At 40.8% G+C, this 17,070-nt stretch overlaps 1 protein-coding gene across 1 annotated transcript; it reads left to right on the forward strand.

Annotated features, from left to right (window-relative positions):
• Positions 1 to 6,876: 6,876 nt before the first annotated feature.
• Positions 6,877 to 15,763, forward strand: LOC113478177 (cytochrome P450 2K6-like). The gene is made up of 9 exons (XM_026845119.1): positions 6,877 to 7,081; positions 8,874 to 9,036; positions 10,162 to 10,311; positions 10,604 to 10,764; positions 11,644 to 11,817; positions 12,423 to 12,564; positions 13,257 to 13,441; positions 13,631 to 13,772; positions 15,558 to 15,763. Exons 1-9 carry the CDS (start codon positions 6,896 to 6,898, stop codon positions 15,743 to 15,745), a joined length of 1,491 nt encoding a protein of 496 aa, XP_026700920.1. The 5' UTR covers positions 6,877 to 6,895; the 3' UTR covers positions 15,746 to 15,763.
• The last annotated feature ends 1,307 nt before the right edge of the window (positions 15,764 to 17,070 follow it).

A 17,070-nucleotide genomic window follows, 5' to 3' on the forward strand; every position in this document is an offset into this window, starting at 1 on the left:
ATGACCTTCACGACAGATGTTGGTTCGTTATACATTACTCCAAATACACCTGGTTCAGAACCACTGTGCAAACATGTTGAAGGGTACCAGAGGAAATCCTATACTTGGAACTAATTTACTTCAGAATAATATGTTTATGAATGAGATCCACCGAACTCTTAAAAAAAAAAAAAAACAAAAACACCAACTTTCCTACTTTAGAATCAATCTGTGTACAGCATTGTCTTCAAAGATTAAAAATTGCTAACTTCATTGTGAGTGACATAGCTAATATAATTAGATTCCCCAATTTTCCAGCAAGTTTGGCCAATGACACCTATGTTTGCATCCATTTTGGGTATTTTTTCCTTGGGTTCATGTTAGGTGAGGAGAACTGGGACAGTGAAAAAAAAAAAAAAGGTCTCTTGCTCTATTGAGTTTTGCTTACTGAGATGACTAAGCATCACAAGAATTCTCCCCGGTTCCTAAAAGGACCTGGCCAAGTTCTCCTCGTGCATTGTGTAAAACACCATAGACCAGTGAAGTATTTGACTATCATAAACGTAACAGATGCTTTAGAAACAACGCATCTGGTTCAAGACATGTGTCTAGACATTGTCTGTCAGACTTTGGAGGAGCCACAAATATTGTCCCAAAGCAAGATTTTGAATCTCCACTTCAAAATAAGGCCAAGTGGAAATGTGTGCAAGCAGGGAAGAAACATTCATAGCGTGTCACTCATGTCTGTGACAATCTCACCCTGCTCGGCTCACTCACTACCTTCCAGGACTGCAGGATCTGCTGGAGGAAACCAGCAGGACTGAGGAAGCAAGGGCAATGGGGTGAGAGGGGTTGCCTCCTTCTCCTAGTGCACTTCAGGAGGTGCCCCTAGTTCCCACTGTGTCCTTTCAATAACACGGAGGGTCTTGTAGCTGTAGGTACCCAACCCTGGGCTCATCTCTTGGGAAACAACTCAGCTCCTTCCTTTCATATCTCAGGAGTCAGTATCTGACTCATTCTTTGTTAATAATTAAATCCCAGGTATATGTGGAAAGAATTACACTCTCAGTGCCTTTTTACCTCCTTTGGGGAGGTGGAGTAGGAACAGGCCAACTGACACACAGCTGGACATAGGCCCTGGACTTTTTCCAGGACACTTTCCAGGTAAGTGAAATGTCTTTCCTCCGGAGACCGCAGGGGCAGCAGCAGAGTCGGGGCAAGGCAGTACAAGAACAGGCTTGTTCTAGCTCCTGCTCCAGGCTCCTGGCCAAATGTTAGTGTTTTTTTCTCCAAGGTATCTGCACCCCCATCCCCTGAGGGGATGTCTCATCTATGCTTTTGGTCATGTCTCTGCAGGGATCCTGATGCTTTAAAGAGTCAAGGACAAGGCGCTCAGCCTGGGCACCTCACCTCACACAGCCTTCATGTTCTTGCCTCACGGTCATGTATAATTTAGTTCTCTCCACTTCTGCTACAGAGCTCTTCCAGACACTTCTGAAGGTTGGCATTCATCTTTTCTGATCAGTGTCAATGAAAGCCCTGGATGGTTTCTCCTGCATGGCTTCTTTTTTTAACAACTCCTCTGCTGTTCACTCTCGTAGCCTTCAAGACACACTGTACCTCAGCCCTTTTTCCTCAACCGACAGAGGCCATCTTTTCTCAATTTTCCTCTCAGCTTTGGCTCCCCATTCAAAGATAATCATACAAGCTCTTCTCTCCTTCTGTCTTCCTGAAATGGTTATAGCTGGGTATCTAAGGCAATAGCCACAGCTGAAGATACAGTCCTGACTGTACAACCGGCTCTAGGATGCCTTGCTTGAGCAGTAGCATTGGATCAGATGACCTCTAGAGTTCCCTTCCAGCCTCAATCATTATGTGAAAATCAGGAACATATAAGGCATGGATTATCTGACTGGTTTTAGTTGCTGGTTTTGAAGGAGAAGGTGCCCCTTGCCCTCTATTCACTTTAAAGGAATCTGAAGCTATCAGATCAGCACAGACCTCACCATTTGGCCAGAACAGTCTGACCCTACATTGCACCCTGTTTGAACTCCTACTAGAACTAAAACATGTGTACCACAATAAATTATTCAGCTAACTCAGAGGAGCTTGGCATTGACTCCTTCTTTTGAGTACTTCTGTTCAATGCAGATTTCCACTATAAGACCCACAACACATCAAGGCCATAAATCCACGCTTAGACTACTAAAAGGAATCTCCACTACTGTCTTAAATACCTAGTCAGCTGAGCTTCTGCTTTTATCAGGATTTGGCATCTGCAACGTCTTCCATAAAGAGAGAAGGGAATGTCCGAGCAACCAGTGGAACTTCTTCCTTCTTGTTCCCACTTCTTCCCAGTCTCAAAGTTCAATGCAGTGTTTGAGTTGCTCTTTCTAAATTGGATTTATGCCCACAGAAATCTTTACCAACTCACAGGACTAGTTTAGACATCACCCATTAAACAGTAACTAACATAGGGTAAAGGGAATGCACATGGTCTTGAGAGTGCCTAGAAGGGATTCTGCAAGAGTAAAATCCCCAGATAGGCATTTCTACCATTTCTTAGAGATCAAGCTTATATCCCTGCCTGTGTAGAAGTGCTGTTAATGCTTGAAACTCTTAACTTCTGACAGGAGATTGCAATCTTTGACTGAATTTTCATCTTCTCAGCTAAGCCTTTGCTGAAAGACCATAGATTGGGTCAATCTTGCTCCTGTAGGGTTACTGTTTATACTCATTCTCCTGCTGATTCTGAAAAGACATGTGTAGAAGAGCCATGCAAGAGAATTCCCTCCAGGACCCAGGCCTTTACTCATCACTGGAAATCTGCACGTTATGGATCTGAAGACACCTTACCTGACAATGCTAGCCTTCTGTTGATCCTTTTCTTAGACCCCTCTGTCTAAGACAGCCACTAACCCCCCAAAAGGGGTATACATTTTTCTCCGGACAGGTAGACATAAATGCAGCATAATTAATTATCTGCAGCAACTGCTCTTCCTATTATGTGATCTTGTGTCAGTGCAGGGGAACTGACCTCCAGCCACATCAGGAAGATTGACCTATTTCTGTGGAACACAAGAAATGCTGGAGTTCTCTAGACAAGGGTAACTAGAAGAGAGGGGCCCTACAGGTCCTATAGAACTTCCACCAGGAGCTGCTGGAAAGATTTAGGGAGGAGACCAGAACTTTCTGGAGGCTGTTTGGTGGACTCAGACATCAGGGAACTGGCAGAAAACACTCTCCTTTCATCCTCACCATGAAGGAGGAACTTTCCTGGTTTCCCAAAGCAAAGTAGGAAACAAACAAACGCTGCTTATTCTTTCATATCTGGTGGCAGTAGACTCCAGGACTTCAGGGAAAATGGTGTGTGATAGTTAGATGGCATATGACTTTTGGGGTCCTCTCACTGCACTGCTCCTCAAGGCCATGAACAGCAAACCTGAGTTTCAGACAGTTCCTGTGTCCTGGTGTATTACCAGCTTGAAAACCGTTCTCTTTGTGGGTTGGTGAACATTTCCAACATATCCTCTATGAGTTCTCAGCTTGTCAATTAAAAGTTACCTACAGAGCCTTTGTGGTGGACGCAGTTACCTTGTAGCTCAAAATGAAGCTAACCTTAACCTGCTTTCCTGGATTTCGTTCCCATATGACCCATGCAGTCTGTTCCTGCCTGGCTGTATTATAGCTGCAGCTCTTGCACCTTGTCACTAAAAGCAGTAACTCCAGATGCACCTAAAGGCATAACTCCAGACTATTTAAGAGTTGTTTCTCATGATTCTAGCTGATTTGTACCTCTCCAGATTTGTATACCAGGAACTGAACAGGTTTTGGCACAATTACTGAGAAATTCACTTTTCATTTGCATCTTCAAAGGAACACAGGACTAAGCCTGTCTGCTCTTTAGCCTTTGCTTTAGCCCCTCTAAAAGTCTAAAAATACCTAATATAAACATAATATAGATATATATTTCTATATATATCATATAAATATTAAAATACTCTAAAATACCTAATTACAGACCCCATTGTGATTCTTTTTCTTCATAAGAGCTTCAAAATTTCTATCACAAATTCTCCACATTTTGGACAGTGAATGAATAGCCAATGCCATGCAGGGAAGAGAACATTAAACTTGTTGAAAAACAAGTGTTCTGAGCTTGATGAAGTAATCTGAAAATCATCTTCTTTTATTGTCCCTTTTCATTCCACTAGCTATCCAAAAAGTATGGCCCAGTCTTCGGCATTCAGACGAGATTAAGGACAATGGTGGTGCTACCAGGATATGGCACAGTGTGAAGGAAGCTCTGGTGAACCAGGTGAATTTGCAGGGACACCTAAAATACCAGTCGTTGAAGAAATAGGAAAAGGTGAGTGAGCTGTTCCATTCCCCATACATCTGCATACTGCAAAGAAGAATGAAACTTCTTCCGTGGAGAGGGGAGTGCAGAACATCTCGCTTTGTTTTGCTAAGCATGTGAGGCAATGGAAATGAGGGGGAAATCAAACAGTGTATGGTGATACTTATCAAGGATAAGGAGAGATGAGACTCTTAATGTACACATAAGCACACGTTGATTTTAACATAATCATCAGCCTCCTGCAGAGGTTCACCTTCCACCCTCCCCCTGGAGTTTCCGTCTCAGACCTGGATCTCTCTCCCTCCATCGACAACACCTTCCCCTCGGTGACTCATGAGGTCTGCACAGCGTCATGTTCTTAGGGCTTTTCTTAGTCATCTCCTTTTCCTGAAACACCCAGATGAAAGACCTGTGTCTCTAGTCCCACATAGGAAGTTTGGCACTTCTGAATCCAGTGGGGATTTTTAGCCCAAGAGCACCTTGGCTCACAGCCAACATCCATAGGCTGTTCGCTGGTGCAGAACTGCAGTGCAGATGCATAGAGGGCTCTCAGGTGATGATGTGTAGTTATACACTGTCTGGAAGCTAAAATTAATTTAGTTTACTACAGAATAATGTGCATATTAATGATAAAGATAAAAGCACAGAAAAATAAAGTGTCCTTCTCCATTTCAAATCGAACCGTTGTCAGTATTGTCTTCAAAGCTGGAAAGATCTTCTTCCACACCTGAAATAGTTTCTGGGGATGCACCTTTGCCTGGAACAGACAACCAGTGCTGTGCTCCCAGCAGGAATTGAGCAAACAAGCCCTTCTGTGCCACCTCTTAGGCCTCTCCAACTTCTTTCTCATACATCTCTGATGTAGCTTCTTAGTCAGAAGTTGTCTTAGTCACAAGAATAAGTATTTTAGACTCTAGTGAGGCTTTTGATACTATCTACCATAAGATCCTCATAGACAAGTTGTTGATGATGTATGGGCTGGATGAGCAGAAGTGGGTTGAAAACTTGCTAAAAAGCCAGGTCCAGAGGCTAATGATCAGTTGTGTGAGGCCCAGTTGGAGGCCAGTAATAAGTGGGATAACCCAGGGGTCAATACTGGATCCAGTCCCATTTAATGTTTTCATTAATAATCTAGACCATGGGGCAGCATGTACCCTCAGCACGTTTGCTGATGACACCAAACTGGGAGGGATGGCGGATATACCAGAACGTTGTGACACCATCTAGAGGTACCTCAGTAGGTTAGATAAATGGACTGACAGGAACCTCATGAAGGTAACAAGAAGACATTCAAAGTCCTGCACCTCAGGATGAACAACATCAGGCACCAGCACATGCTAAAGGGCCACCACCTGGAAAACAGCTTGACAGAAAAAGACCTGGTGGTCTCAGTGGACGTCGAGTTCAATATGAGGTAACAATGTGCCATTGCCGCAAAGAAAGCTATAGGTATCCTGAAATGCATTAGGAGGAGTGTTGCCAGGAGGTCGAGGGAGGTGATCCTTCCCCTCGGCTCAACACTGGTGAGGCCACACCTGGAGTGTTGTGTCCACTTCTGGGATCCCCAGTACAAAAGAGATACGGGCATACTGGAGAGAGTCCATCAAAGGGCCTCAGAGATGCTAAAGGTGGAGCATCTTTTATATGAAGAAATACTGAAATAGCTGTGACTGTTTAGTCCAGAGGAGAGAAGGCTCAGGAGGATCTTATCAGTATGTATAAACACTTGGGGGAAAGATACAAAGACAGTCAGACTCTTTTCAGTGGTGCCCAGTGACAGGACAAGAGGCAACAGCCACAAACTGAAACACAGTAGGTTCCTTCCAAACATCAAGAAACACTTTCTTACTGTAAGAGTGACCAGGCACTGGCACAGCTTGCCCAGGGATGTTGTGGAGTCTCCCTCCTTGGAGATATTCAAAAGCCATCTGGACATAGTCTAGGGCAACTGGCTCTGAGTGGCCCTGCCTGAGCAGGTGGATTGGACCAGATGACTTCCAGAGGTCATTTCCAACCTCAACCATTTTGTGATTCTGTGGCTTGAAATTCCCAATTAATTCAATGGCAGCAAAACTATATCAATTCCTAAGTGGTTTAAAAAAAACTCAAATCTTTGTGCACTAATAACTTGGTTACTGATAGTCTGATTTCAGTTATCAGTGTATCAAGGCTGTGCCTGTACTAATGATGAAATATAACTACTCAATAATCTGAAGAACATGCAGAATTTATGACTTTTATGCCAAATACCAGGTCGGTGACCTGTTGTTCTTCATATTCTTGGACTTTCATGATTGGACAGTGAGCTACATGCTCACCCAGTCACACACTCAGCTAGCAAACATTTACTTGCCTCTGTACCATACTGAGGATTCATTAGCAAGCACAGAGGAAGAGAATAAAACCAGTCACCAATCACAATAAAAAGCACACCCTTCACTGGGAAAGGGGTTTATGGACTAGTACAAGTGTCTCTCTCAGAAAATTTTTGCAAGACAACAGAGATTCAGAGTCCAGATTTTCTCTTTTCTGTAGCAAACACCTGGCTGAATAGAGATGGACTGGAGCCACTGCACCTCCATTGGCTTAGTGTTCATCCTGGCTTTTCTATACATTTTGAAAATAGGAGGTTTCTGGAACAACCGCCGGAGAAAGAATTTTCCCCCAGGACCAAGAGCACTACCAATCATTGGAAATCTGCATTTGTTTGATTTGAAGAGACCCTACAGGACTTATCTACAGGTAGTCATTATCTTTTCTATTGGTGCCATAATTGCACATATCACCAAGCCCCATAGTCCACGATTTCAGAGAGTTTCTCCTAATTCACCTGATGTGTTGCATGACCCTTAGCAGGGGACAGGAGATGGTTATTTGAGCAGGAATCTTTGAATGTAGCAAGATTTGGTTTTTACTGTAATACTTCCTCCATGTATCTAGGTTTCAGACTTAAATAACTCTCAAATTAATAACAAGTGCTCACTTTATTGTTATAGCAATTTTTTAGAATAAGGTAACTGAATAAGGAGAGATTCTGATATGTGATCTAACTCCCTCCACCTTCCACTGATTAATGTGTTCAGGAATGTGGCTGCAGCTTCCTGCCCTGACTGATTTAGCATCTCTCTTTCCTCCTTTCTTCTCCAAAAGCTGAAGATAACTACATACTCTTAATATTCAGGACCAACAGTTGCCAGAATACAAACCAAAGAACTAAGAAAATCAAAGTAATAAATATCTCGGTTTTCTTCTAGTTGTTTTCTTTACCTAGTTTATTGTAGGACTTTCCTGATTTTGAGTCAGAAGACTTCTATGAACCTGCTCCTTTGAGTTTTTTCTACTTAGACATTGAAATTGCACATTCTTCTTGCTGATCATTTTAAAAGGGATGTTTGCACCCACATATCTGTATATATGTTACATCTAGAAATCAAAAGACTGCTCAGATGGAACTGATCTGGAAGATCAGATCTGGAAAATCAGTGCAGCTATCCAGTGCAGACTAATTGTGTTGGCAAAAGCAAGCTCCATCTCTTTTAAGGCTACCAACATGTCTCTGCTGTAATTCAGTGAATCCATTCTAATGAAGGAGGTTGGTTCTCTGACTTGAGCTTAGCTCAGAGTTTAATATTCACACATAGTGTGTAAATGCAACTGGAGATCATATGCTCATCCTGAGCATCACCACTGCAAGCAGTGGAAAGTCCCTATTGGAGAACTCCCTTTGAAAAAATCATATTCTGCCCCATCTACAGCAGCCTGGGATAACAGTATCACCATCAAAGAAGCTACTCTTAATTCAGGCAAGTCACTGCTGCTACATTATTTCATATAGTTGGCTGGACTTACTTACCAATTGCTGAACATTTTGCATATCGATGCCAAAGAGTTGCTTCTGTTTCTCTGTGCAAACACACTAGAAAATGTCAGGAAAAAACCCTCCTATTGTCAGGAGAATCAGGAACATTTAGCTACATGAAAATAAATCTGCCTGTACAAGCTAAAAAGGTACCAGCTTGGGCCAAACATGGTCTCTGAGACAGATTCGTGGTGGATGTAGTAATTCATAAAAAGGTAGAATTTACCTAATGTTTGATCCTGGCCCAGAAACAAATTGGGGTTTTTTGCAATAATGGTAGCAAATGTTTGAACAGGTTTAGCCTGTAAAGAAAAACACAATAGCATAGAGAGAGAGATGAGTGTGAAAGCATGAATCAAAACCTGAATTCACAGGGGTTTCTGAGGGAAAGACAGAGAAGTCAGCACAATCCCTGACTGACTTGGGGTTTCAGCTAACACTTCTGCTCAGTTTAGCACAACGGGACTCCACTCCTGAATGTGCCATTTAATCATTCACCATCATAATGTCTGGCACATTCACGTTATATAAATCAATTCCCTTTCTCTGTATTTAGGAAAATATTTAACATTTTAGTAACTTGGAGGTAGGACATGAAAATAGGGAGCACCGAAAAGGTGCTCATTTCTTTGTAAGCTGTAAAAGATGTAAATCACTGTTATCTTCTTCTGACAGCTGTCAAAAGTATATGGTCCAGTCTTCAGTGTGCAGATGGGGCAAAGGAAGATAGTAGTGATTTCTGGGTATAAAACAGTGAAGGAAGCTCTTGTAAACCATGCAGATGCATTTGCAGAGAGACCTAAAGTCCCAATCTTTGAAGATTTGACCAAAGGAAATGGTAAGTTTGTTTTATTTTTTCCTTACCAACTTGACTTATTAAAAAAGTTTTTTTTCCTACAGACAAAGCAGAAGCTGGCACATTGTTTTGAATCAGAGATCATATGAGGCATTGGAAATAGGGAGCAATCCAATTGACTTCAGCACATTTATTCAAATTTGAAACTGCTGACAGTGACAACAAAGCAACCCTAACAGCAATAAGCACAGTAACAGATAATGGATAGTGTCACACTTCCAAGATCTTCCAGAGAAGGTGTTTCTAGCTCTCATGATACAGTTCTGAACTTCTGTTGGTTTGGGTTTATTATTAAACCTTCTTTTCCTGAAATGACTATTATACTGCTGCTCCTCATTTCACGTGGTGAATAGTGCTTTTAAAATCTGAATGCAACAATAGAATGGAACACAAACAGAATTTGGGATTTATTATAATAAGGGAAATACTATATACTGACTGAGCTGGGTTTCCAAAGGAGAATTTCACAACCAAACTTCATTCTAAATTTCCATGAAAGTTTCGTATTTGTATCTCCAAAGAACCCTTGGACAAAATCAGGAATAATTCTGTGAACATTTGTGACTCTTTTGATCACATTATTGCATGTAAGATTCCTTTACACCGTATATTTCTCCTTGAAAACAATATAATGAAAGTAATTAATTACATGATGCAACGATTTCAGTGAAAAAAAATGATTGAGGAGGATTTAAGATGCTGCCTAAATTTTAAAGACATTTGTGCATGGTCAAGTTTCTCTTGCAGTCATCAGAGACATGAGATCTCAGTTCAATTCCACTTCCAAACGATGATGATCTGTGGTTTGCACTTGAATTTCCAATGCCCTCTTTCAGTGACAAATGTCTCTCAGAGATATACATTCTTCTTAAGATTTGACTAAATTACTCTTAGATAGTTTATCCTCTTCTTTTTTTTTTTTTTTTTTTTTTTTTTTTTTTTTTTTAAATCTTTTGTTAAGGCCTGAAAATTCCTAAGGGAAAGGTTTTTTTTCCCTCAACCAGATGTAATTTAGCTTGTTTTCAAACTGACTGCTACTAGATACCTACATTATTTGTCTACAAATTTAAAAACTTCTGCCGCCTTGAAATGTTCTCTTTGTGCCAGGGGTTGTTTTTGCTCGTGGGGAAAACTGGAAAGTGATGCGAAGATTTACTCTCACAACCTTACGGGACTTCGGAATGGGGAAAAGGGCCATTGAGGACCGCATTGTGGAGGAGTATGGGTATCTGGCAGATATCATTGGGTCACAAGAAGGTGGGTAGATGATTCATTCTTCAAACCTCTTGCGTTTTGTTCAAGTATCCAGAAGCTTGCCAGTAGCCTTGTCAAGTTCAGACATTTTTAAGAAATGTACTTCAGGCTGAACCAATTGGATGAATTTGGCTCCTCTGGCATTTTTGCGTCTTGGCATCGTATTCTAACACTGAATAATAACCAATAATAGCAAGCAATCATAACAAATAACTAGCAATAATTAGTATTAAATTTACATTTACAAATTACATCACTTGCCACAATGTAATGTATTCTTTTGCTTGTTGTATAGGAAAGCCCTTTGACCTTAGTAAAATAATTAATGCAGCAGTTGCTAACATAATCGTGTCAATATTACTTGGAAACCGTTTTGACTACAAAGACTCCAGATTTGTGAGACTTATACAGCTGACCAACGAAAACATGAGGCTCGCCGGGAAACCTTTGGTTATGGTAATGATACATATTTTTATGTTGCTGTTTCACTGGATGCTATAGGAATGTAATAATACTGGTAGTCAGTTGTTTCTATTAAACAGAAAAATCTGAGACTGAGAGATAATAGGTTTACAAGCACTTTCTGGGGCAAAACAAAGCTTGAGAGACAGTCTGAAAATCTCGAAAGCAACAATCAAACCCTCAGCCTCTCAAAAACATAATTAAGATTTAGTCTGAAGGGTGCTAAATCTGGACTGGAAAAATCAGACGATGGAGTGCATGAAAAGCAAGCTCAGCATTGCCCAAAAATATGGTTCACAGGTATAATGTGACCAGGCAAAACAGTGCACGCTCAGAACAAGGGGCAGGAAGAAGCTATAGAGTATATGGTCTACCTGTACAAGGAGCCCTGCTACAAAATCTATTTTCCCATGCTTCTAGCGCAGTGAAATGTCTCAATGAGTAATAAATACTCTCTGATACTCACATACAATAGTGCCGCACACCAGATTCACTTCTATTCCTTTAGGCTTTGAAACGGGGGGAAAAAAATAAAAGAAAAAGACAAATAGCAGAACAGCTGGCTAAAACATTAAAAAAAGTTGCTGACCAACATTTTCATCTCCCTGGTGGCAAGTTGCAGGTGTTTGAGCCTGACATCTACACTACTCCTGCAAAACAGTAATTTGGGGCTGAGAGTTTTCCATGTATTCGGTGGTCCTTGGTGGATATTCTACCATGAATTCATCCAGTCAGTTTTTGATGTTCTAAAGAACAAGATAATAAAGTTAAGTCTTTGTATCTGCAAAACAGGCACAATATTATTAGTTTGTTTCTGTAGTCTTTTCAGACCTCTAGCTGGTAAATTCTCTTTAATGTCTTTCGCTCTTGTAGCTGTACAACATCTTCCCATACCTTGGACTCCTCCTAAGGGCTAACAAGAATCTGCTCCGAAACAGAAAAGAATTCCTTGATTATATACAAGTTACTTTTGTGGAACATCTCAAAACCCTAGACAAAAATTTTCAAAGAAGTTTTATCGATGCTTTCCTGGTTAAACAGCAGGAGGTAACTGAATCTTTTCTCATTCATTCCAACTTTTATGGTTATATGAAGACATTTACGATTTCCTTTCCATCCTTATAATTATAGCTATATTTCTTTAGGGAATCTATCTTTGACAAAACACATATAATGAACTGGTAGAGCTGAACAGATATTTCACCCTGCTGCAAACCCTTTTAATTAGCAAACATTTATCTTTATTTATGCTTCTTTTCAGACTGTATCAATATATTTACAGAGGCTGCATCTTTTTATCTGCTCTCTCTGTTGTCCTAGCCCTTCTAGCTCTCTCAAAAACAATGCATTACAGAACAAAAGTGCTCCCTGGTCTTTACTGGGATCCTTATTTGGGGTTTAATATATCTGAGTTACCTTCTCCACAAAGAAACCAGCTCTGAAGCTGGCTCCAGTAAATGCAGAGATCATGCAAAACATAAAGCCTATGTCAACACTCTTTTCCAGGTACAAGTCTAAAGCTCTTCCTTATCTTTCACACTTTTTTTTAAAGATACAGGATTTATTTCTTAGTAAATGTTTAGCTGCGTAACTTGCATTTTCACACGCAAAGCTTTAACTTTTCATCCTTCTATTTCAACCACTTCTTTCAGGAGAAATCCACTACCAATGGGTATTTCCATAATGGCAACTTGATTGGCTTGGTGACCAACTTGTTTACTGCTGGTGTTGAGACAATTTCCACCACACTGAACTGGAGCTTTCTGCTGATGCTGAAGTACCCTGAAATTCAGAGTAAGTGGGTTTATGACAGATGTTGTTACACCCAGTGCATTGGGAACTGAAGGGGAACCTGGAGGGTCAACATATCTGTTAATACACTAAAAAAACAAGATTTCCAGCTAATTATTGTCTAAGTATCACTGTACCCTGTGACTCAGATCCAGTGAGGGGCACGCCAGTCAACCTACCAGTAGATTATAAACAGAGTTCATATGGGCCAGGTCCTTTGCTCAGTAATTAAAAAGAAGAGAGCTGTCCTCTGCTGGCCAATGAAATTGTTCCAGGTTTCCCTCAAAAACAGTCTGTTGATAAACCAAGGGCCTGTGCAGATGTTAAATGGACTGTACTGAGGCTTTAAATACCTGAGAAGATTCAGGGAACTGCTCTTTGTCTAACATCTCTATTCCAGTTTATAGTACAGGGTTGTTAGGAGTCATGTGGGGGTTTTGGGACATCTCTTGGTCAGAGCAAGAAACTTTAGGTAGAAGACAGGGCAGAAAAATACAAGTCTTTAGGTTTCTTATTGGTTAAGAAATAATCACTGTAGCTCTGTCCACCTCTGATTATTTCTGAAAGGAAAAAAAGATTTTGGGAGAATTTATGGTTTTCACTCAAGGTCTTTTATACTTTACATCAGTAAAACACAGTATGTCTCAAGGATGAATGAGTCCTTGTCTCTTTTTTATAGTTGATTCTTTCCTCAGGAAAGGTCCAAGAAGAGATAGAGCAAGTGATAGGGTCAAACCCCCCCCGGATTGAGCATCGGACTCAGATGCCATATACAGATGCTGTCATCCATGAAGTTCAGAGATTCGCTAATATCCTGCCATTGGATTTGCCTCATGAGACTGCTGCAGATGTCACTCTCAACGGCTATTTCATCCCCAAGGTGAGATGCCTACAGGATCACTTCTTTCTGCATTCCTTCTTTCTCAGACCTGGTTAATGTGACAAACACGAACCCTCTAATGAAGTCCCATAACAGCTCCTTCTCCAGGCTGACAATCTTTAAGTCTCGTTGCCGTTACTGCCACTACAATGTTTGCCCACAGATTAGTTCCACAGCCTTATTTTGCAGGGAACCTACATCATCCCCTTACTGACCTCTGTCCTGCAAGACAAATCGCAGTGGGAGAAACCGGACATGTTCTATCCTGAGCACTTTCTTGATGCCAACGGAAAATTTGTGAAGAAAGATGCTTTCATGCCTTTCTCAGCAGGTACCTTCTCTTTCCTATCTACTGCTGTTGCAAATACAGATCTTAGAAAAGAACTGCTTGTATCAGTAGGCTTTTTTGTTGGCCTCCACACTGACCCCCACTCTTTTTTCACGGGACCATTTCAAAACCCAGATTTCCCAGATTTCTCGGGACACACCTCTGATACGAGAGAGCACTCACAAATGTCTGCTAATTCCTCCGGCCTCTGGATGTTGTTGGTTTCTCAGTTAGTATCCAGTGATTATAACTGAGAATTTATAGTGCCTTCTTAAATATAAGGGAAGTTTTCAGTCAATTCCATGATGGTTTAGATGACACATTTCTGCATTATAATCTGTAGCCCAAAACTTCTCTATGGCCTGGGTTTCTTTGTCTCTGACTCTTACCATACCCAGCTGCATCGTCTATAACCACACATGGAGCACACAGGGGAGATGGCTTCTGTGTCTTTTCTGTTTCATTTTTGCATATCCTTTTTAAAAAGTCACAAATAACATCAGCTGGGATTAAAACTGCATATACTGTATCAATAGAGAGGAGGTGCCTTATATAAACCCCTAAATTATGTGTAAAATCACGGAAAGGGGTTGCCTTTTGAGGCTTCCACAGAGTGTGGCGTTCACCTAAGCTTACACAACTGCACCATTTGCCAAAGCATGGGAGATTCCGACTGCCATGATGACTTCTCCTTCTCTGGCATTTCTCCTTGCTTTGCGGGCTCTGTCATTGCTCAGTTAAGTTCTATACATCAGTCTCTGTCTAACTTGTCTATCATATCCACAACACACTGCATTTTTTTATAGACCCCATATGTGTATTTTCAATTCTGCATGATATTTGAATAAGGTTTTTTCCTGTCATACTCATCATGCAACATATATATATATATATATATTTTATATATAGAAGGACTTATGATACTTCCAATTCACAGTCTTTCTTTTTCTGATTTAAGTCTAGATGTCCTTGCTGAAAGCACATCCAGGGAATGTCAGGTCTGGGCATTCCCTGGAGGGCTTATTTCATAGCACAGCCATACCATAGCTCTTTATTTTCCACTTTCTGTCATACAAGGGAGTTAAAATCAAATCTTAATTCAGGTTTCTGTTAGTTCTGGCCTCAAATTAACATGCTCTGATTAATGGAGTTTACAAGCTGCTGAATTTGTCTATGACTGAAAAAAACTTTATAATCACAGCACTGTTGAAGAAAGGCTTATACTGGGGGCTCCACAGAATATCTCCACCACCTTTCTCCTCAGTCCCACTCCAGGCAGCATTTGTGAGTTTCCAGGGTCTTTTCTGATAAGTTTTAATACAAAACAGTGCCTGTGACTAGACTAATAAAGCCAAAGTCTAGACTAAACTAAACGAAATTGGTCTGGGATCTAAAAATTGAACCAAATAGCAGAAAAATCTGAAAATGAAGAGAAATACAAATTTTCTTGAAAACTGGTATTAAGGAATTCAGATTGCATTTCCATATATTTCTCCCCAAATGCAAGCATTTAGACAAAGAAAAAAGAAAAAAAAATCACCGGGTGACTTTGTTATCATACCTCTGAAGATGAAGGATCCTCTCTCTCAGATGATTATTGAACTCAATACACTTTTAAGAGCTACTGTGTTCTTTATTCATATCTCGGATATGTTATTTCAGGTGTTCTGGATTCTCACTGATCTTCCTCGAAATCAAAGCTGCTCTCTCAGAGGTTTTTATTTCTTCCAACTGTTGAAGAAGCAGTTCCCACTGACTCTCTTATGACCCTTCTGTATTTTGTTCCAGGGCGGAGGATCTGTGCCGGTGAGACTCTTGCCAAAATGGAGCTCTTCCTCTTCTTCACCAGTCTCCTGCAGAAGTTCACCTTCCACCCTCCCCCTGGAGTTTCTATCTCAGACCTGGACCTCAGCCCTGCTGTTTCATTTAACATCATCCCCAAACCCTATAAAATATGTGCTGTAACACGTTCCTAGAGCTCTAATCAGCATAAAAAAAAAACCCAAACAAACAAACAAACAAACAACAAAAAAAAACCCCACTTCTATATTAATTTTCCATTATATCTGCCTTAATTCTTTGGCCAAAATAATTCACAACATTACATCTCAATGACAGTTTCCAGTACTTCTAAAACAGAGTTGTTTATCTTTTTATTATTAATCAGGGAAAGGCAGAAGTAGATCAGAAGTGTGGACTAGTTGGTGATTAATGGATTAACCTATTAGATCACCTAATCTGGGCTCAATAATACAGACTCTCAGCTTGCAAAGTCTTACTTCAATTTTCACCTGTTTGTTGAAAGCACATCCTCCAGAAATATGCTTAAATCCAGGTTTCTCCAAAGAGACATATGGACCATGAAGTTGTGCCTAAGTTTTACTACCCTGCTTAAAGATAAGCACTGCAGAGCCTCTGTGGTGAAGGTGGAATATTCAGAGCTTCAGGCCTTCAGAACAGAAGGACTGTTTGATGTCGGCAGGATGATAGATAGGTTTGAAGCTGGGTTGGATGTACCAATGTTCCCCAATACCTCATTGCAGCTTCTCCCCTTGGCTCTTCTCCCTAATCCTTCGCGTCTTCAGGAGCGTTCAGTCCCTGCCTCTGGGCAGTGATCCGTGCTGACCCCCTGTGGTATGCCTTCAAGCTCAGCTTTTCTTAGACTGGTTATTTTACTTGGCACTAGGAGGACAATACTCCTTGTCCTGCCATTTCTCCTGAGAGTAGGTGTTGAAGCAACACATTCCTTCTGAAAGGAGACACTCCTCTGAACATTCCCTTTCATTTGATCTCATTCCCTTGGTTTGGGGGGTTTCATATCAACGTTTCTCCATATGCCTTTGCCTCCCTACCCAGACAAGATTCTGATCATTAGACTGCAAATAATTGAATAATTACAAGGGGCTTCAATCCACTTTAAAGTTGATATACAGAGCACAATTCAATTGCTTGAACCCCAAGCCTCTAGCATCATTTCAGATACCCTGGGGTCTTTTGCTTAGCCTTCAGCTGCCAGGCTTGGGGGACAGGTCCAGTGCCATATAAGCCCCATGAGCCTATTTCAGATAATGCAGATACTTCAAACATCTGTGAGTGTTCAAATGTAGGTAGCCTGATAGAGACCAATGATTAAAGACTCAAAAGTGAAATTAGTACGAAAATCCCCAAATTACATGAGTGGTTGCATCATTTTTATTTTCAGGAGAAAGTTTGTCCTCCTCTTGAACTCTTCTAATGTAATAATTTCCTTTTAGTTTTAAGGAAAATTTTCACAAAGAAGTAGTAAACCTCTCATTTAGAT

Source organism: Athene cunicularia, assembly GCF_003259725.1.
Source record: "Athene cunicularia isolate RWA chromosome 3 unlocalized genomic scaffold, athCun1 chr3_part1, whole genome shotgun sequence".
In the NCBI taxonomy this organism is placed as follows: Eukaryota; Metazoa; Chordata; class Aves; order Strigiformes; family Strigidae; genus Athene; species Athene cunicularia.

Bases quoted from the DNA above. Each gene is read 5' to 3' on its own strand.
- LOC113478177 (XM_026845119.1), top strand. From the start codon at position 6,896: ATGGACTGGAGCCACTGCACCTCCATTGGCTTAGTGTTCATCCTGGCT. The intron at 11,818-12,422 runs GTAACTGAATCT...CACTTCTTTCAG, and splicing joins TCCTGGTTAAACAGCAGGAG to GAGAAATCCACTACCAATGG. The intron at 12,565-13,256 runs GTAAGTGGGTTT...TTCTTTCCTCAG, and splicing joins GAAGTACCCTGAAATTCAGA to GAAAGGTCCAAGAAGAGATA.